General features: G+C 39.1%; 1 protein-coding gene across 1 annotated transcript in view; it reads right to left on the bottom strand.

Annotated features, from left to right (window-relative positions):
• Positions 1-22,595, bottom strand: part of LOC150076578 (N-acyl-phosphatidylethanolamine-hydrolyzing phospholipase D-like) — a 167,798-nt gene that overhangs the window by 132,052 nt on the left and 13,151 nt on the right. The window contains exons 2-3 of the mRNA XM_090388027.1: positions 21,902-22,453; positions 6,872-7,173 (exon numbers count right to left, since the gene is read on the bottom strand). Of these exons, the coding sequence (XP_090244153.1) occupies positions 6,872-7,173; positions 21,902-22,453 (854 nt within the window). The remainder of the gene's footprint in view (positions 1-6,871; positions 7,174-21,901; positions 22,454-22,595) is intronic.

Raw genomic sequence — 22,595 nt, 5'->3', positions numbered from 1 at the left:
TCCCGATTGAACTGAATTAAGCCAAACGTTTACGGTTTACGCGAACTGTAGTGAGTGTAGTCAGGTATGGATTTTCTATATTTATGCATAAGTAAAGAAGTCTTTACTGTTTTTCTTTGCATTCTTTACGAGAGATTTCTCGCAATCTGCCTTTGTTGCCTAATGGCATTTGTGACTTGATTACAAACTGTCTTATATCTACCATAGGCATCTGTGTCTTCTGATAATTTGTGTGTGTCCCATGCATTTTTATTCTCTGCCATGAGTCTCATTAGTTCATCTGACATCCATTTAGACCTAAACTTGAACAGTATTTCTTAGTTGGTATGAAAAGCCTAGTAGCTTCCAAGATTAATTCCATGAATGTTTCCCATTTTGGATTTCGCTGTTGGTAATACTATGAGTTGGTCCCACTGTATACAATTTAAAAACTGTCTGAGACCACTGTAGTTACCTTTACGAAAGAAAAACTCTTCCCTTTACTCCTGATAGTAGTTACATCTTTGAGTAAATCCCACATCAGTATACCGTGATCACTGCCACCTAGTGGTACCTACAAATATATATTTGTAGATTCTTAATGCATGAATAAATCACTACTGATAATCAGATCAAGAGTATTATTCCATCTGGTTGCCTCTCGAACATGCTGCTGTAGAAAACAATCATCCAATAAATCCATAAAAGTGATTGTGAGTAATCAACCCACAAGTTCCAGTCTATATCTGGATAGTTAAAATCGTCCATTGTAAGACAATCTGATTTACTGGCCCACTATTTCTTTGTACAGTTGTTCATTGTACTCATTAGGCCTATAATGCATCTCAACTTTGCTTTCCCAGTGCATATGTCACAACAAACTATTTATTGTATGTTTTAATACAAACTAAGAGATAATGTTCAAGGTCTAGACCTAAATGGATGTGAAATGAACTGATGAAACTAGTAATAGAGAATAAAAATGTATATATCAGGGTCACATGGTCAAATATATATATCAGGGTATGCTTACATATATCAGGGTCAGAGAAAGTCACATAAGTATGAACCAGTAAACAATTAAGTCACTAAGGTGGTTAGGCAAATTACAAGAAGTAGTAGTAGTAGTGGTGGCATGTGATGCAAGAAAGCAAGTGTATGAGCTTATGCAGCATCAGCCAAAAAAAAAAAAAAAAAAAAAAAAAATCACACCATTCCCTCCAAAGTCTCTTGCTAAGAATGAAAAGATAACGAACAAAGACTTTTTTGCTTATGTTAAAACTAGAAAGCAAGGGATGGTCCACATTGGTCCACTATATGTGGATGCTATAACTGTAAATGCTCTGTTCAGATTACTAAAAAATATGTATTCAGGTTACTTAATATATTTTCCATCATATTCATGAACAAAAATGTTTTTAGCGATGGGGATGCCAAAATAATATCAATTTGTAACTGGAAGATAAATGATTCTGTGATAACTGAGAGAAATGTGGAAGGGAAGATTTTGAAACCAAAAGTAAAAAAGGCACACTGGGTTGATATGATCTAATTAAAAGCAGAAAAAGAGGTAAGCAAACTTATGAGACCATTCTTGTATTGGGAAAGTCCCTATAGATTGGAGATGTGCAAATGTTCAATCTCAGTACGAGGTTATTACCGTGTTGGCAAAGATTTTTGTAGCTCCAGCGAATGCTAAGTTTTTATATATATTTAGTTGTTTTATTGACTTAATTATACTAAATTATTTTCTATAAGTAGCTTTATAATCCTAGTCAAGCTCCTTGGTTTATTTGAATTTAGACAGCAATTCTGAAAATTAATACTAGTGTCCATAGATTATTATTAGCTGTATGGTGCAAGGAAGCCTGAGGCTTATGCTGCACCAGCCAAAAAAAAAAAAATTTCTGAATTGCCCTGAGAGAGAGAGAGAGAGAGAGAGAGAGAGAGAGAGAGAGAGAGAGAGAGAGAGAGAGAGAGAGAACAAGAGTCAGAAATAGAAGGGAATCATCAAGAAAGAGAAGAATGATGATATCCAGCTAAAGATCCTAGGTGTGCCAAGCCCATACTCAGCAGACTGTGCTTCTTGAAAGAGTCCAGAGACAGGTAACTCACCTGATGAGATCAGAAAAAAGACATCCATATGTGGAAAGACTTCGAATATGGAATTGCACAACTTAGAAACTAGGCACCTCAAAGGAGACTTCATTGAGGTGTTTAAGGCTCTGAAAGGCATAAGCAAAATGAATAAGGACAAAATTTTCAAGGTTATAAATGATTCTAGAACTAGAGCCATAATTTCATGTTACGGTGTGGGGGGGGGAGTTGTTTAGACAAGACTGCAGGCAATTTTATTTTAGCCAGGGAGTTATAAATTACTGGAATCAGTTATCCTAAATGGGTGGTAGAGACTGACAGTTTGGGGAATTTCAAAGGTCAGCTGAATAATTACCAAACGGGAGGGAAATGCTCCGGCTGTCCATTTTTTTTCTCTTATTTATTAATTATTATAATATATATATATATATTTTTTAAATTTTCTTCTTCTTCTTCTTCTTCTTCTTCTTCTTCTTATTATTATTATTATTATTTTATTCTTATCATTCAATTTTATTTTTTTTTTTTTGTTATTTTATTACTATTATTATTTTTTAATTATTTTATTATTATTATGCAAAAAGGATAGGTGGAACAGGACCAGGGTATGTCTGCCTGGGGCAAAAGTTGATAATGTTGTAGGGCATATATCATCTTATCCACAAAGTGTTCACATGCCAATGGACAAATCCACTCTCCTATGCAGAAAGGACAGACAGAATAGGAAGGGAGGAAGGATTATGCCGCGAGTTAGGAAATATACAAAATTTAAGGCAGTGCATCCAGTTGACATGGGTGGCTAGTGAAATGTTGGGTCAGTTTAGTATGCCATTAACACTGGGAAAGTAAAAATGAGGGTAGGAGTGTGTTATAGGTGCAATTACTCTAATGAGTACAAGAAACAACAGTACAGAGAAATAGTGGGCCAGAAAATCAGAATGTCTTATAATGGGGAATTTTAACTTTGCAGATACTGACTGGAACTTGTGGGTTGGTCACTTGAACACAAGAAAGATTAGATTTTGTGGATTTATTGGATGACTGTTTTCTACAGCAGCATGTGCAAGAGGCAACCAGAGAGAGTAATAATTAAGAATCTGCAGATAAAGGAATCATTAGGTGGCAGTGATCACTTCATTATTCAGGTGGGATTTACTTAAAGATGTAACTACCATCAGGGGTAAAGGGAAGGGGTTTTGCTTTCATAAAGGAGACCATGGTGGTTACAGACAGTTTATAAATTCTATACAGTGGGACCAACTAATGTTACCAACAGCAAATTCTAAATAGGAAGCATTCAAGGAAGTAATCTTAAAAGCTACTAGACTTTTCATACCAACTAAGAAATACTGTCCAAGATTTAGGCCTAAATGGATCTCAGATGAACTAAAGCAGACCCATGACAAAGAATAAAAATGCATGAGGGTGCATATAGATTAACAGGTGACACAGAAGACTAAGGTAGATATAAACTAGTCTGTAATCAAGTCACATTACAAGAAATCTTTGGCAAAGGATGCAAAGAAAAACAGCAAAGACTTCTTTACGTAAATTCTAGAAGGAAGGAGATGAATTAGATTGGTCCACTTGATATCGATGGTTCGACTGTTGATGATCCTGCTCAGATAGCTGACAAACTGACTGAGTATTTTGCATCTCATTCACGCATGAGGAGTTAATACGGGAGTAAAATGCCAGAAGTTTATCAAACTGTAACAGGATGCTTAATAATTTTGTAATAACTGAGAGCAAAGTGGAGGTGAAATTGTTGAAGATAAACATAAGAAAGGCGCCTGGTGTAGATGGAATCTATCCAGTTATATTAAAGGAGGCAGCAAAGTAAGTAAGCAAACCCTTACCCATAATTATAAGAGCTTCCTTGGACTCAGGGGAGGTACCCATGGACTGGAGATGTGCAAATGTGATCCCAATTCACAAAGGGAGATCAAAGGGCAACACAAATAATTACAGACCTGTTAGTTTAACTTCTGTTCCAGGGAAATTAATGGAGGCACTGGTTAAAGGAGCATTGCAGGTTCATCTAGAGAAGACTTCAGTTATAGCTCGGACACAGCATGGGTTTGTTAAGGGGAAGTCTTGTCCAACCAATTTGATTGGATACTATGATGTGGTCACAAAGGAACTGGATGCAAAGATAATTTTGATATTGTATATTTGGATCTTAGAAAGGCTTTTGATACTATTGCACATGGAAGAGTGCTACACAAATTGGAGCAGTGTGGATAAAGGGATGGTTGAGTGGGAGAAGACAGAGACTGGTAATCAATGGACACTACTCTTCGCAGACTAATGTTATTAGTGGAGTTATTGATGTTATTAGTCTGGAATGATACTGATGAAGGCATGTCGGGTTGGGATGATTGTTAATAACAGTAATGACAGTATGCTGCTGTACCAGGATCTGGAAACGTTGGGTTTGTTATTTGGTTTTTAGGAGCATTAGCAAATAAGGCCATATTGCTCGAGAATATGCGGTGGTCATTCCCTGACCTTTCCGCATCCTCCGTATTTGGTGGTGACGGGCTCGAACCCCAGTCTAATCAAGAAGAAACGTTGGGTAGATGGGCTGAGAAGTGGCAAATGAAGTTTAACATTGACAGATGGAAAATACTGCATATGGTAGCAGTAACCCCAAAGAAATGTACCAACCGGGTGGTGTTACACTCAGATGGAGAATGAAAGAGACCTTGGGGTAATTGCACAGTCAGATATGAAGTTTTCTGAGCAGTTCGGACAGGTGGCCAGAGTAGCAGTCTTGTCAATAATATACAGGAATTTTATTTGCAAGTAGGGATAAGGAGGTGATTATCCCCTTGTATAAGGCAGTCAGGCCCCACCTTGAGTACTGTATGCAGGAATGGAGGCCTCATTTTAGGAAGGATGTAGAGTTGCTAGAACATGTACAGAGAAGGGCAACAAGATTAGTGAGGGGAATGAAGGTGTGCCCTTACCAAGAAGGGCTTAAATTCTGCAAATTGTGGTGTCTGTAAACTAAGCACTTGAATGGTGATCTGATTAAGGTATATAAGGCCTTGAATGGTTTGAGCAAGCTCAATGATGATGAGATTCTTCCTGTTTTTCAGATTACAAACCTAAGGAGTCAAACTTAAATTGAGGAAAGAATTGTGTAAAACTGATGTGTGGAAATTTATCTTTAGCCAGGAGGCAGTTGATTGCTGAAACAAACTTCCATCTGTCATTGTGGAATATGATAGCTTAAATAAATAGAAGGAAGAGCTGAACAAACATTTGGAGTGAATGGATGGCTGAAATGGGAAGTGTTTTTTTTTTTTTTTTTTTTTTTGGCTGATGCTGCATAAGCTTGCTTTCTTGAATCATATAGCTCTACTAATGCTAATACTAATATAGTGGATTCCGGTTATTTGGACCACCGGTTAATCGGGGCAACCGTTTATTTGGGGGGAAGGGGGGAACAAATCTTAAAAAACAGAAACCAATCAAGAAATTGCCAGGGTTTACTTCGCTTAATTGGGACAGCATGCGTTTAATCGGGGCAGGAGACCGCAGGACTGGAGATTACCCTTCGATTGTCTCTGATGGTACCACGTGGTTCAGTCGAAATTCTGGGTCACAACCATAAAACAATTAGCAGTCACCTGTTTACAGGGCTTTTCTGTCAGTGAAATCTATCATAAAAGGACAGTAAACTCGACCTTACTGAATTTGCAATAATACTGATAGCTGGAATCTGTGGGTTATTATGGTGAAATGTGTTTACACTTCCATGAAATCTTCAATCATATAAAAAAATTAATTTTCAGATCTTCTCTTCATTCCAATTTTTAAAGCTTTGTAACTCGTTACTCCGTTCTCACTTACGCATATTATGTTACTTGCAATCTGTGTGTGTGCCGTGTTCTTTTTTATTGATTGCTTATCTTTTTACTGTCTTAAATTTTAACCCCACCCACAAATATCAGTGAACAGAAATGTCAACTAGTTCATATGTACATATTAAGTACGTATTAATTATTCCAATTAACATGTATATTCTTCCGATTTTCACGTATCATTTAATTTTTTAATTGGTAAGGTAATAAATGGTAAATTTGTGCTTAATATATCTTTGCTTTTATAGCCTGTGGATAATATTCCTCCTATTTTCACTAATTAGAATCGCTGTTTAATAGAATTAAAATTCAATTCACAAACGTGATCAAAATGACCAGTCAAAATTAAAATTCAATTCACAAACGTGATCAAAATGACCAGTCAAAATTAAAATTCAATTCACAAATGTGATCAAAATGTACTCCCCCCCCTTTACAATTGGTTCACTGTACAATCAAACGGGATTTGATTGTACAGTGAACCAATTGTAAAAGGGAGGTACACTGTATTTTTAACTATTTACGTGAAACTTCAGATAATTGGGGCAGCCGCTTAATCGGGCCAAAATGCACTAGTCCCGATGTGTCCCAAAATGCACTAGTCCCGATGTGTCCCAAAATGCACTGGTCCCAATGTGTCCCAGAACAGACTGTATAACCAGATAAACATCATTAATAGAGTACAAAACTAACCAAACTTCATATCGCTATCTTTTTTTTTTTTTTTGTTTGTTTTCTTTTGAAATCATTTGATGATCCAGTTCAGAAAATTATTTAAAATCACAACATTTCACAAAATATCAAGCAGTAACCCATATATAAAATAAAGTTAACTTCGTAACATGATATTAACCAAATTTATAAATTTAAATCTAAACCAAAATAATAGCTTAATTTATAATCTTTCTTGCATGTAAACTTACCTTGCATTTAGGAGTGTAACAGTATTGAGATCAAGATGATCATAATGATTATGGCTAATAACCACAGCATTGATGTATGGAAGTTCATGAATATTGCATGGAGGATCCCGAAAACGCTTTGGTCCAACAACTTGACTTGGTGAAGCTCTATCACTGAATATAGGATCAGTAAGAATTGTAAGTCCATGAAACTGCACAAGAACAGTAGAATGACCTAACCATGTCACTCTGATACCATCTTCCGGTGGTTTAGAAAGATCCTTAAATTTTGGCTTCACAATAGGCAAAACTAGATCCAATTCCTAAATGGTAAAAATATGAAGCTTTCTTCCTCAGACAAAAACTTTCAAATTATTTCATTACTTAATACAAATAAATCATTACGTAGTTAAATGCAACTGTTTTTTTTGGAAACTTTTATACTAAAAATGTGCCATGATAACAGTTTTACTAGATTAAAATCTTTTGTCTTGTCTTAACAAGTGTTAAGACAATTACTATAAGATAAAAGGCTGTCCAGTCTATATGAGGTAAAAACTTATTCCCTTTGAAATATGAGTTTCCCTTCTTTAAAAAATTAATTATTAGCGTTTCATTTGGATTATGCAGTTTATATTAAAAGCACCTGTATTTTATCATCAGTAATGTTCAATAAGTTTTTAAGAATCATTCTAGTTTTTAATGCCATATTTATCTAATTATTTAACAAAGAATAATTATGTTCATGTACAGAGTATTATTAACTACACTGACAAAACGGATTATCTGCAGTACTACTGGAGTATTTCTTCCAACTAACGGGTAACTATTTATCAATTTGTTTACTAAAAAGTCCCATGCCCTCACCTTAACAGAAGTATAACACAGCCCAAGTATTAGCTACCCTTAACACAGTAAGATGACATAAGCAAACAGGTGCATGTATACCTGCAATGCTAGGAGTTTGGTAAATAAATTTGATGAATTTGAGGTATTGGTCAAAGCATCAAAGGAAGATATTGTTGGGATATCAAAGACGTGGTGTCACACAGATATAAGGAATGCAGAAATGGAATAGACAGGATAGGAAGGGAGGAGGGGTTATGCTATTAAGAAACACATAAAATAGAAGGAAGTACAGCCAGTCGACATGGCTGGACAATGCAGTATCAAGTCAGTTTGGTGTGACACTGGGAAAGCAAAATTGAGAGTATGAGTGTGTTATAGGCCTAATGACTCTGATGAGCATAATAGACAACTGTACAGAGAAATAGAGTGGGCAAGTATTAGCATTAGCATTAGTAGAGGCATTTGATGCAAGAAAGCAAGCTTATGCAGCATCAGCCAAAAAAAAAAAAAAAAAAAAACCCCACTTCCACTTCACCCCTCTGTTCGTTCAAAATACCTGTCCAGCTGAACCTTAAACTTATTTAGGCTATCAACCTCCACCACAAGGGATGGAAGTCTGTTCCACCAACCAACCACCCGCTGGCTAAAGGCAAATTTCCGCAAGTCTATCCTACATCTGTCTTTCCTCAATTTGAATTTATGCCCTCTCAGGTGATTTTTCTGAGCTAGAGGAAGAATCCCATCAGCGTTGAGCATGCTTAAACCATTCAAGGCTTTACACACCTCTATCAGATCACCTCGCTGGTGCCTAGTCTCCAGACACTGTAATTTGCAAAACTTAAGCCTTTCTTCGTAAGAGCACCCCTTTGTTCCATTCACTAATCTTGTTGCCCTTCTCTGTACTCGTTCCAGCAGCTCTACATCCTTCTTGAAATGAGGCCTCCAGACCTGTATACAGTACTCTAGGTGTGGCCTGACCATCGCCTTATACAATGGAATAATCACCTCCTTATCCCTGCTGGAAAAATTCCTGTATATCATTGACAATACTCCATGAGCTACTCTTGCAGCCCGTCTGCACTGCTCAGAGACCTTCATATCTGCCTGCACAACCACCCCCAAGTCTCTTTCATTCTCTACCACTGTCAGTGTAGTACCACAGAGTTGATACGTTGCTCTGGGGTTGCTGTTTCCCATGTGTAGTACTTTACATTTGTCAATGTTAAACTTCATTTGCCACCCCTCAGCACATCTGCTCAACCTATCCAGATCCTGCTGCAGCAGCATAGTGTCAGTAGTGTCCTTGACAACCCTGCCAACCTTTGTATCGTCTGCAAACTTGGACATTAAGCCCGATATACCATCATCAATATCATTTATAAATACAGAAAACAATAATGGACGCAACACTGAGCCCTGAGGGACTCCACTAATAACATCCGTCCACGACGAGCAGTGTCCATTGATTACCACTCTCTGTCTTCTCCCCCTCAACCACCCCTTTATCCATAGCAGCAATTTGCCTCCAATGTCACACTGCTCCAATTTGTATAGCAGTCTTCCATTTGCAACAGTATCAAAAGCCTTTCTAAGATCCAAGTATATAATATCAAAGTTATTCCCTGCATCCAGTTCTTTTGTGACTGCATCATAGTATCCAATCAAGTTGGTCAGGCAAGACTTCACCTTAACAAAACCATGCTGTGTCTGAGCTATAACTGAAGTCTTGTCTAAATGATCCTGCAGTGCTTCTTTAACCAGTGCCTCCATTAATTTTCCTGGAACAGAAGTTAAGCTCACAGGTCTATAATTACTTGTATCAGCCTTTGATCCTCCTTTGTGAATTGGGGTCACATTTGCACATTTCCAGTCTATGGGTACCTCCCCTGAGTCCAAGGAAGCTCTCATAATTATGGCTAAGGGTTTGCTTACTTCCTTTGCTGCCTCCTTTAATATAACTGGATAGATCCCATCCACCCCGGGCGGGTGCCTTTCTTGTGTTTATCTTCAACAGTTTCTCCTCCACTTTACTCCCAGTTATTTCAAGATTCTGTAGCTTACTGCTAGAGTTGAATACACCTCTGGCATTCCCCTCGCTGAATAACTCCTCATGTGTGAATGTCGATGCAAAATATTCATTTAGTTTGTTAGCTACCTGAGCAGGATCATCAACAGTTGACCCATCAATATCAAGTGGACCAATCGGATTCATCCCCTTCCTTCTAGAGTTTACATAAGTAAAGAACTCTTTGCTGTTTTTCTTTGCATCCCTTGCCAAGGATTTTTCGTAATCTGCCTTCGCCTGCCTAACCTCCTTTGTAACTTGGTTGCATATCAACTTGTATCTATCATAGGCTTCTGTGTCATGTGTTAATTTGTATGTATCCCATGCATTTTTCTTCTCTGCCATATGCCTCATTAGTTCATCTGACATCCATTTTGGCCTAAACCTTGAACAATATTTCTTAGTTGGTATGTAAAGCCTAGTAGCTTCCAAGATGAGTTCTTTGAATGCTTCCCATTTTGAATTTGCTGTTGGTAACATCATCAGTTGGTCCCACTGTATAGAATTTAAATACTGTCTCAGTCCATCGTAGTCGCCTTTACGGAAGCAATAACCCTTCCCTTTACCCCTAATGGTAGTTTCCTCTTTGAGTATATCCCACTTCAGCACACTGTGATCACTGCCACCTAGTGGTTCATGTATCTGCAGATTCTTAATGCATGAAGAATCACTGCTGATAATCAAATCAAGAGTATTACTCCCTCTAGTTGCCTCCCGAACATGCTGATGTAGAAAACAATCATCCAATAAATCCACAAAAGCCCTGCTAGTGTGTGAGTAACCAGCCCCCAAATTCCAGTCAATATCTGGGAAATTAAAATCACCCATTATAAGACTCTCTGATTTACTGGCCCACTCTATTTCCCTGTACAGTTCCTTATTATACTCATCAGAGTCATTAGGCCTATAGCACACTCCTACTCAATTTTGATCTCCCAATGTTTATGTCACACCAAACTGACTCAACACTGCACTGTCCAGCGATGTCGACTGGCTTCACTTCCTTGGTTTTTATGTTTCTTAACTAATAGCATAACCCCTCCCCCCTTCCTATCCTGTCTATCCTTTCTGTAGACGTTGTACTCCCCAAATTGCAGTTCTGCATCCCTTATATCTGTGTGACACCATGTCTCTGATAACCAAACAATATCTGCCTTCGATGTTTTGAGCAATACCTCAAATTCATCAAATTTATTTACTAAACTCCTAGCATTGGTGTACACGCAAGTATACCTGCACCTGTTTCTATTCTTAGCTACCCTAACACAACCCATGTGTTTACTTGTACCGCAATGGCTCCCAGCAGTCTCTGAAATACCATGCATCTTGTTTTTCAGGCTTCTGCTCATTCTCATAGAAGCAGTGCAAGAATCTCTTTCACCTCTGCCAGTGGCTACTGTCAATCTATTGGTCTTTGTCTCCCCCCAAGCTAGCAGTTTTCCGACCCACCTAACACTGCCTCGATAGCATCAGCAAATATTCTTGCACCCTTTCTATTTAAGTGTATCCCATCCCTGTAGAAGCAATCTCTCCTGTTAACAAGTACAGTCCAGGCTGAAAAAAATTCTACCCCTTGAGCCTTGCACAATCTTTCCAGGGCCGAATTGATCGACAAGGCTCTCATCATATACTCCCTCCTATCGTGTCTGGGCAGAATTGCAGACACTTTCAACTTCAACCCTAATTCTCAGCTTTTGTTCAACAGTGACCTGTACTTGTTAAGTAATTCTGCCGGTCTCCTACTCTTAATATTATTAGTGCCAACGTGTACAACTATATCACCTTTTGTGCCCTTAAAAGATGATATTCGCTCTACAACGTCATCAACCTTTGCCCCTGGCAGACATACCCTGGTCCTGTTCCACCTATCTTTTTTACAAAGCATGTTCACCGTTTCCCTGACAATAGAGTCACCAACAACTCCTAGTTCCTTCGGGACCAGCGCATTCTGCCTTGGGGGTTGTCTCTGTGTCACACGATGCCCAAGTGCAAGCTCTGGCGTTGATGTGGGCAGCTGAGAGCTTGATGGGCCCCTCAATTTAGTTTCTTTGAGGGCATCCACCCTGTCCTTCAAGCTCTCATATAGGCCCACAAGAACGCCGAGTTGTTGCCTGATATCGATACACTCCTTGCATCGCGCACACACAAAGACATCCCCCTTGGCAGTATCATGTCCCGTACCCGATTGCTCTGCAAACATCAAGCAAACAGTGCATTTTATAAGGCTGTGAGTCAGAGGACAACTGCCCCCCCCCTCAGTTCTGCTCTGAGCCACAGCACTTCCATTAGCTTGAGCCTTTTGCTTTGCTGCTCTGGTCTGAGTCATGATTCTATTAATTTATTAATTAATTATACTTAATTATGTTAAATATAATTATATTACGTTTGTAATCTAAGTTGTTATAGGTATTTATTTAAAAGTACAATTCAACTGCTAACGAAGTTCAACTAACGCTATCTAGTACGGTATATAACTATCGTATCACAATGGCGGGAAAATTACGAACACGTGGAAACCCTTACCGATACTTTTATGCAATTATAAGGCCGAGTAAAGAATAAATACACCAAATTAATCAGAAAATCACAAAATAATGTTATACTACTAAATTTAAATCAAAAGTTTTAGAAAAACAATAATTTCAAATCAATAAATAAGAAAAATCCACTTAGCGGCTTTGAACACGACCGTCACTAGAAGCCTCGTCAGCAGACCAACTGAGTTGTTCAAGTAAATAAGAGTGTCTTATAATGGGGGATTTTAATTTCGCAGATATTGACTGGAATTTGTGGGTGGGTCACAAGGCTTTTGTGGATTTATTGTTTTCTACAGCAGAATGCTCGAGAGGCAACTAGAGGGAGTAATACTCTTGATCTGATTATCAGTAGTGATTCTTCGTGCATTAAGAATCTGAAGATAAAGGAACCACTAGGTGGCAGTGATCAGTGTGCTGAAGTTGAATTTACTCGAAAGAGGGTCAGGGGTAAAGGGAAGGGTTTTTGCTTTCATAAAGGTGACTATGGTCTGAGACAGTATTTAAATTCTATACGGTGGGACCAATTGATGACATTACCAACAGCAAATTCAAACGCTTACTCTTGGAAGCTACTAGGCTTTTCATACCAACTAAGAAATATTACGCAAAGTTTAGGCCTAAATGGATGTCAGATGAACTAATGAGACACGTGGCAGAGAAGAAAAACGCATGGGATACATATAAATTAACAGGTGACAAGGAAGCCTATAATAGATATAAGACGGTCTGTAACCACGTCACAAATGAGATTAGGCAGATTATGAGAAATCTTTGGCAAAGGAAACTTTGGAAATCTTTACTTATGAAAACTCTAGAAGAAAAACTCGAGATGAAAAACACATGGGATACATATAAATTAACAGATGACACTGAAGCCTATGATAGATATAAGCTGGTCTGTAACCAAGTCACAAAGGTGGTTAGGCAGGCAAAGGCAGATTATGAGAAATCTTTGGCAAAGGATGCAAAGAGTTCTTTACTTATGTAAACTCTAGAAGGAAGGGGATGAATCAGAATGGTCCACTTGATATCGATGGGTAAACTGTAGATGATCCTGCTCAGGTAGCTAACAAACTAAATGAATATTTTGCATCGACATTCGCACAGGAGGAGTTATTCAGCGAGGGGAATGCAAGAGGTGTATTCAACTCTGGCAGTAAGCTAGAGAATCTTGTAATAACTGAGAGTAAAGTGGAGGAGAAATTGTTGAAGATAAACACAAGAGAGGCACCCGGGGTGGATGGGATCCATCCAGTTATATTAAAGGAGGCAGCAAAGGAAGTAAACCCTTAGCCATAATTATGAGAGCTTCTTTGGACTGAGGGGAGGTACCCACAGACTGGAGATGTGCAAATATGACCCCAATTCACAAAGGAGGATCAAAGGCTGACACAAGTAATTATAGACCTGTGAGTTTAACTTCTGTTCCAGGAAAATTAATGGAGGCACTGGTTAAAGAAGCACTGCAGGATCATCTAGACAGGACAGCGAGTGGTAATAAATGGACACTGCCCATCCTGGACTAATGTTATTAGTGAGTCCCTCAGGGTTCAGTACTGGGTACATTATTGGTTTCTTTATTTATAAATGATATTGATGATGGTATATTAAACTTAATGCCCAATTTTGCAGACGATACAAAGGTTGGCAGGGTTGTTAAGAATGCTACTGATGCTATGCTGCTGCAACAGGATCTGGAAAGGTTGAGCAGATGGGCTGAGAAGTGGCAAATGAAGTTTAACATTGACAAATGTAAAGTACTACATATGGGAAACAGCAACCCCAGAGCAACGTATCAACTCTGTGGTACTACACTGACAGTGGTAAAGAATGAAAAGGACCTGAGGGAAATTGTGCAGGCAGATATGAAGTTCTCTGAGCAGTGCAGATGGGCTGCAAGAGTAGCTCATGGTGTCTTATCAATGATATACAGGAATTTTTCTAGCAGGAATAGGGAGGTGATTATTCCCTTGTATAAGGCAATGGTCAGGCCGCACCTTGAGTACTGTATACAGGTCTGGAGGCCTGATTTCAAGAAGGATATAGAGCTGCTGGAACGCGTACAGAGAAGGGCAACAAGGTTAGTGAACGGAACGAAGGGTTGCTCTTACGAAGAAAGGCTTAAGTTTTGCAAATTACAGTGTCTGGAGACTAGGCACCAGCGAGGTGATCTGATAGGTGTATAAAGCCTTGAATGGTTTGGGCATGCTCAATGCTGATGGGATTCTTCCTCTTGCTCAGAATAATCACCTGAGAGGGCATAAATTCAAATTGGGGAAAGAAAGATGTGGGATAGATGTGCGGAAATTTGCCTTTAGCCAGCGGGTAGTTGGTTGGTGGAACAGACTTCCATCCCTTGTTGTGGAAGTTGATAGCCTAAATAAATTTAAGGCTCTGCTGGACAGGTATTTCGAACGAACGGAGGGGTGAAGTGGAATGGTTTTTTTTTTTTTTTTTTTTGGCTGATGCTGCATAATCTTGCTTTCTTGCATCATATGCCTCTACTAATGCTAATGCTAATAAACTACTTTATGTTTAGGCTTAATTTTAAAGGCCTTAAGTGCAAAGACCAAAGCAGATAAACTATGATCCTTGCAGCTGAAACTCTGCTTTTTCCAGTGGTGGCAAAAACGAGAGAATTGAAGATGTCCCACATTAAGATATTTGCCCCTTAAGATAGGTCAAATTTGACTTTCAAATTTTGTGTCAATATATGAAGGAAAATATCTCAGCCAGAAAATAAGTATAAGAGCTGATATTTAGTTAGGCTGAATTCATTAGCATTATTAGAGGCATATGATGCAAGAAAGCAAGCTTATGCGGCTTATGCATTGGGTTCTGAGGACGAGGTTGCCGGTGCGGACGTGCCTTTCTGCTGCTCTTTGAACAGAGAAGTTTTTTCTGATTTATTTTCTGCTTTATTAGTTTAAATTGACATATTAACTTATTTTCTTGAGTAGCTTATATTCCTATTACAGTACTTAAGTTTAAAGTAACTTAGATAGAGATTTTGTAGGTATTACTTAGTATCGGAAAGGGTATCAAATACATGTGTTTACCATTTGTAAATATCCGCCATTGTTACGGGAAAATTAATAAGTAAAATCTATTAATCTTGTCGAACTTCATTGGCAATTAAATTGTACTTTTAACTTTACATATAACCACTTAGGTTACGTAACATAAATAATTAGTAAAAACAAATAATTAATACATAACTTGATACGAAAGTTATATAAAGGGATTTCGTAGATAACACTCGTTACTGAAACATAAATATTTCGTGGATAACACTCGTTACTGAAACGTAAATATTTCGTACATAACACTCGTTACTGAAACATAAATATTCCGTAGATAACACTCGTTACTGTAACATAAATGTTTCGTAGATAACACTCGTTACTGAAACATAAACATAGCGTTATAACTGTGTTTGGATACAAGTTTAGGATTTAATTTTGTATAGAAATTGAAATTTTATTGAAAGTAAATCTAAATCATGACTCAAACCAGAGCAGCAAAGCAAAAGGCTCAAGCTAATGGGAATGCTGTGGCCAAGGGGAGAACTGAGGGGGGCAGTTGTCCTCTGAATCACAGCCTTTTAAGATGCACTATTTGCTTGATGTTTGCGGAGCAGTCAAGTATGGGACATGATACTGCCATGGGGGATGTGTGTGTGTGTGCGATGCAAGGAGTGTAAGGAGATAAGGCGACAACTCGGGGTTGTTATGGGCCTATATGAGAGCTTGAAGAACAGGGTGGATGCCCTCGAAGGATTACAAGTGAGGGGCCCATCAAGCTCTCAGCTGCCCACACCAATGCCAGAGCTTGCACTTGGTCATCGCGCAACACAGCGGCAACCCCCAAGGCAGAATGCGCTGGGCCCAAAGGAACTAGTAGTTGTTGGTGACTCTATTGTCAGGGAAAGGGAAACATGCTTTGTAAAAAGGATAGGTGGAACAGGACCAGGGTATGTCTGCCAGGGGCAAAAGTTGATGACGTTGTAGAGCGGATATCATCTTTTAAGGGCACAAAAGGTGATATAGTTGTACACGTTGGCACTAATGATATTAAGAGCAGGAGACCGGCGGAATTACTTGACAAGTACAGGTCACTGATGAAAAAAAGCTGTGAATTAGGGTTGAAATTGAAAGTGTCTGCAATTCTGCCCAGACACGACAGGAGGGAGTATATGATGAGAGCCCTGTCAATCAATTCGGCCCTGGAAAGACTGTGCAGGGCTCAAGGGGTAGAATTTTTTTCAGCCTGGTCTGTACTTGTTAACAGGAGAGACTGCTTCTACAGGGATGGGATACACTTAAATAGAAAGGGTGCAAGAATGTTTGCTGATGCTATCGAGGCAGTGTTAGGTGGGTCGGAAAACTGCTAGATTGGGGGATACAAGGACTAATAGATTAACAGTAGCCACTGGCAGAGGTGAAAGTGATTCTGGCACTGCTTCTATTGGAATGAGCCGCAGCCTGGAAAATAAGATGCAGGATATTTCAGAGACTGCTGGGAATCATTGGGGTACAAGTAAACACATGGGTTGTGTTAGGGTAGCTAAGAAAAAGAACAGGTGCATGTATACTTGTGTGTACACCAATGCTAGGAGTTTAGCAAATAAATTTGATGAATTTGAGGTATTGCTCAAAACATCAAAGGCAGATATTGTGGGGATTTCAGAGACGTGGTGTCACACAGATATAAGGAATGCAGAACTGGAATTTGGGGAGTAAAATGTCTACAGAAAGGATAGACAGGATAGGAAGGGAGGAGGGGTTATGCTATTAGTTAAAAAACACATAAAATCCAAGGAAGTGAAGCCAGTCGACATCGCTGGACAGTGCAGTGTCGAGTCAGTTTGGTGTGACATAAGCATTGGGAGATCAAAATTGAGAGTAGGAGTGTGCTATAGGCCTAATGACTCTGATGAGTATAATAAGAAACTGTTCGGAGAAATAGAGTGGGCCAGTAAATCAGAGAGTCTTATAATGGGGGATTTTAATTTCCCAGATATTGACTGGAATTTGGGGGCTGGTCACTCACACAGTAGCAAGGCTTTTGTGGATTTATTGGATGATTGTTTTCTACATCAGCATGTTCGGGAGGCAACTAGAGGGAGTAATACTCTTGATTTGATTATCAGTAGTGATTCTTCATGCATTAAGAATCTGCAGATAAATGAACCACTAGGTGGCAGTGATCACAGTGTGTTGAAGTGGGAGTTACTCAAAGAGGTAACTACCATTAGGGGTAAAGGGAAGGGGTATTGCTTTCGTAAAGGCGACTACAATGGACTGAGACAGTATTTAAATTCTATACAGTGGGATCAACTGATGATATTGCCAACAGCAAATTCAAAATGGGAAGCATTCAAAGAACTTATCTTGGAAGCTACTAGGCTTTACATACCAACTAAGAAATATTGTTCAAGGTTCAGGCCTAAATGGATGTCAGATGAACTAATGAGGCATATGGCACAGAAGAAAAATGCATGGGATACGTACAAATTAACACGTGACACAGACGCCTATGATAGATACAAGTTGATCTGTAACCAAGTTACAAAGGAGGTTAGGCAGGCGAAGGCAGATTACGAGAGATCCTTGGCAAGGGATGCGAAGAAAAACAGCAAAGAGTTCTTTACTTATGTAAACTCTAGAAGGAAGGGGATGAATCAGATTGGTCCACTTGAGATCGATGGGTCAACTGTTGATGACCCTGCTCAGGTAGCTAACAAACTAAATGAATATTTTGCATCGACATTCACACATGAGGAGTTATTCAGCGAGGGGAATGCCAGAGGTGTATTCAACTCTAGCAGTAAGCTAGAGAATCTTGTAATAACTGAGAGCAAAGTGGAGGAGAAATTGTTGAAGATAAACACAAGAAAGGCACCTGGGGTGGAAGGGATCTATCCAGTTATATTAAAGGAGGCAGCAAAGGAAGTAAGCAAACCCTTAGCCATAATTATGAGAACTTCCTTGGACTCAGGGGAGGTACCCATGGACTGGAGATGTGCAAATGTGACCCCAATTCACAAAGGTGGATCAAAGGCTGACACAAGTAATTATAGACCTGTGAGTTTAACTTCTGTTCCCGGAAAATTAATGGAGGCACTGGTTAAAGAAGCACTGCAGGATCATTTAGACAAGACTTCAGTTAAAACTAGGACACAGCATGGTTTTGTTAAGGGTAAGTCTTGCCTGACCAATTTGATTGGATACTATGATGCAGTCACAAAAGAACTGGATGCAGGGAATAACTTTGATATTATATACTTGGATCTTAGAAAGGCTTTTGATACTGTTGCACATGGAAGACTGCTGCACAAATTGGAGCAGTGTGGCATTGGAGGCAAATTGCTGCTATGGATAAAGGGGTGGTTGAGGGGGAGAAGACAGAGAGTGGTAATCAATGGACACTGCTCATCGTGGACTAATGTTATTAGTGGAGTCCCTCAGGGTTCAGTGTTGGGTCCTTTATTGTTTTCTGTATTTATAAATGATATTGATGATGGTATATCAGGCTTAATGTCCAAGTTTGCAGACGATACGAAGGTTGGCAGTGTTGAGAAGGACACCACTGACACTATGCTGCTGCAACAGGATTTGGAAAGGTTGAGCAAATGGGCTTCGAGGTGGCAAATGAAGTTTAACATTGACAAATGTAAAGTACTACATATGGGAAACAGCAACCCCAGAGCAACGTATCAACTGTGTGGTACTACACTGACAGTGGTAGAGAGTGAAAGGGACCTGGGGAAAGACAGATGTAGGATAGATGTGCGGAAATTTGCCTTTAGCCAGCGGGTGGTTGGTAGGTGGAACAGACTTCCATCCCTTGTCGTGGAAGTTGATAGCCTAAATAAGTTTAAGGCTCAGCTGGACAGGTATTTCGAATGAACAGAGGGGTGAAGTGGAAGTGGTTATTTTTATTTATTTATGTTACTTTTTTTTTTTTTTTTTGGCTGATGCTGCATAAGTTTGCTTTCTTGCATCAAATGCCTCTACTAATGCTAATGCTAATGCATCAGCCAAAAAAAAAAAAAAAAAACACCACTTCCACTTCACCCCTCTGTTTGTTCGAAATACCTGTCCAGATGAGCCTTAAACTTATTTAGGCTATCAACTTCCACAACAAGGGATGGAAGTCTGTTTCACCAACCAACCACCCGCTGGCTAAAGGCAAATTTCCGCACGTCTATCCTACATCTGCCTTTCCTCAATTTGAATTTATGCCCTCTCAGGTGATTATTCTGAGCAAGAGGAAGAATCCCATCAGCATTGAGCATGCTCAAACCATTCACGGCTTTATACACCTCTATCAGATCACCTCATGCAGTTGGTAAGTGTAATGTCCAAAGAAGAAGGTACCAAAGGTTTTTATTTCAAAGTTATGACGTTCAAAAGTCTTGCTTAAATTTGTCACAACAAATTTTGGTACCAGTTTCTTTAGACCGCATTGTAAAAAATGAAGGTTTCTGAACCTGGAAACCAAAAGTTTTGCATTCTCTGCAAAAAGTGAACTAGGTATACCAAGCTTCAGAGAGCTATTTCTCACTGTTATGCAACAGCAACACTTAAAACTTTGAAAATTTTTTGTGATTTATTCTGCATAACACAAGTGACCTCCATAAAAAAGATACTGATGCCTCAAGCATACTATATTTTGAACTGAAATTTTGCACAGCTTCATTTGAAACCTGACTAAACATCCACACCAAGGTTCAACAAAATTGTTGATGGACGAGCAGGGACCCCCTAGGCCACTTGACATGGAATGACTCAATGGCCAGACGACTGGGTCAGAGCATATCCGAAACGGCATGGCCGGTGGGGTGCTCACGGTCAGCCATGGTTAGTACCTACCGAAAGTGGTCCGAGGAGGGGAAACCCATGAACTGCTGGTGAGATGTTGGACGACTGTGGCTCATCGATGCTCGAGGTGAGCGAAGGCTGTCGCGGATGGTACGTGGCAACAGAAGGGTGACTGTGGTGCAACTCGCCAATAATTGGAATGCTGGTGACACGAATTATGTGTCACAATACACAGTACATTGAACCGAACCCTGCTGAAAATGGGACTGCATAGCTGCAAGCCACTCTGAGTGCCCATGCTAACCACTGTTCGCTGGCGACAGCAGCTACAATGGGCACGCAAGCATTAAAATTGGACCTTGAGTGATTGGAAGAAGGTCATCTGGTCCGATGAATCATTTCCTGTTGCACTATGTGGACGGCCGGGTACATGTGCATTGTTTACCTGGCTAATAATGACGCCTGGATGAACTATGGGATGAAAACAAGCCGGTGTCATGCTTTGGGCGATGTTCTGCTGGGATACCCTGGGTTCAGTCATCCATGTGCCGGGGTCTGACATCTACCACCTACCTAAACATCATTGCTGACTAGATACACCCTTTCATGGCAACAGTCTTCTACTCTAGTCAGTATCTTCCCCTCTAGCCATCTTTCAGTAGGATAATGTGACATGCCACACCGCCCGGATTGCTCGAGACTGGTTCGCCGAACACAAGGAAAACTTCCAGGTATTGCCCTGGCTTCCAAATTCCCCAGACATCAAGCCCATCAAGTATCTGTGGTTTGTGTTGGAATGGCAACTCTGATCTGCAGTATCTAAACCATGGACCTTACAGGAATTAAAGGATCTGCTGGTTATATGTTGATACCAGATACCACAAGACACATTTAGTAGTAGTAGTAGTAGTAGTGGAATGTGATGCAAGAAAGCAAATGTATGAGCTAATGCAGCATCAGCCAAAAAAAAAAAAAAAAAATCACACCATTCCCTCCAAATGCCTGTCCAGTTCCTCCTTAAATTTATTCAACCTATCAACTTCCACAACGACAGATGGAAGTTTGTTCCAGCAATTAACCACCCACTGGCTAAAGGCAAATTTCCGCACATCTATTCTACATCTGTCTTTTCTTAATTTCAATTTATGCCCCCTTAGGTTCGTAATCTGAACAAGTGGAAGGATCCCATCAGAATTCAGCGTGCTAAACCCATTCAAGGCCTTATACACCTCAAAAAAAAAAAAAAAAAAATACACATCATGGACGCTACAAGATTTAGAAATCTTGTAGCATCCATGCCTTGCTGGGTTCGAGCTGTTTTGGCTGCACACAGAGGACCAACATCATATTAGCTAGGTGGTCATAATGTTTTGGCTCATTGGTGTACTTTTGGCCATAACAGTGTATATTAAATTATGCCTCAAAAACCATGAATAATTTTAAATTATGTTTAAAATTACATACTGAATTTAATTTTATATTCAATATCAAAATAGGTAAAACCAAACCAAAACTTTTACTTACTAAGAATAACTAGATGAATAATTACATTCATTCACTAATTTTTGCAGTTTAATCAAGTCTTAATCAATTATTTTGTATATTCTAATTAGCTCAAAATGTCTACACTTTACTACATCATATACCTATTATCATTAGATTAGTTGATGAGAGTTGGACCGGATGACCCTGATTTGTGCATTCTTTAAATTAATAAATGTAGTAAAATAACTTTTTATACTCTATAATAGCAATGTACTTTAATCATCCATACCTGTTTTGTCGGAATATTGCTTTTATCCTTGGCAAGGCCAAATTTTAAAATATTGGTTATTGTTGGAGGTCGCCAAGTAGGCCATGGGTTCTGAAATCTGCCACCAACACATATAGATCGTTGCAAATCAAATTTCCCAGGATGAACTACTGTATCTCTCCTAATCATAGGACTAGTTTCTCCATCACTTGGTAATGAAAGCTGATCACTCAGAGACGATACATCACTAGTACTTGGAACAGGCACATTACTTTCTAGTTGTGCATCAACAGATCTGGATGGAACTGACGCACGTTCACTATCAAAGGTATATTTATCAAAGCCAGATGAACATATCATTGAGCTACGACGAATCAACTTTCGTTCACTATTGGTAGAGGCATCTGAATTAGAATCAGATGTCTCTAAGCATCCTTTCAATTCACCTGAAGACAAGCCATTAGCCAGCACCCTTGTATAACTAGATTTACTGAAAGGAATATCAAGTACCTTGGCTTTTAAATCTAATGACACCCTTTTTGATTTGTTTGCCATTTTAACATGATGGGAAATCTGCAAGGCAAACAGTTTGAAAACATTCAATTTTAACTAATAATGTTAAAAACAAAGCAAGATAATAATTAAATTTTCAAAGAAGCAATAAATTACTAACTAACGAAAACAAAGACAGAAATCTTACATTTTATAATGAGAC

This window comes from Mastigoproctus giganteus, chromosome 13 (assembly GCF_048544385.1).
Source record: "Mastigoproctus giganteus isolate SK-2022 chromosome 13, ASM4854438v1, whole genome shotgun sequence".
NCBI lineage: Eukaryota > Metazoa > Arthropoda > Arachnida > Uropygi > Thelyphonidae > Mastigoproctus > Mastigoproctus giganteus.
Note: the sequence above shows the minus strand (reverse complement) of the source record. Positions and strands in the feature narration are given on the sequence as shown.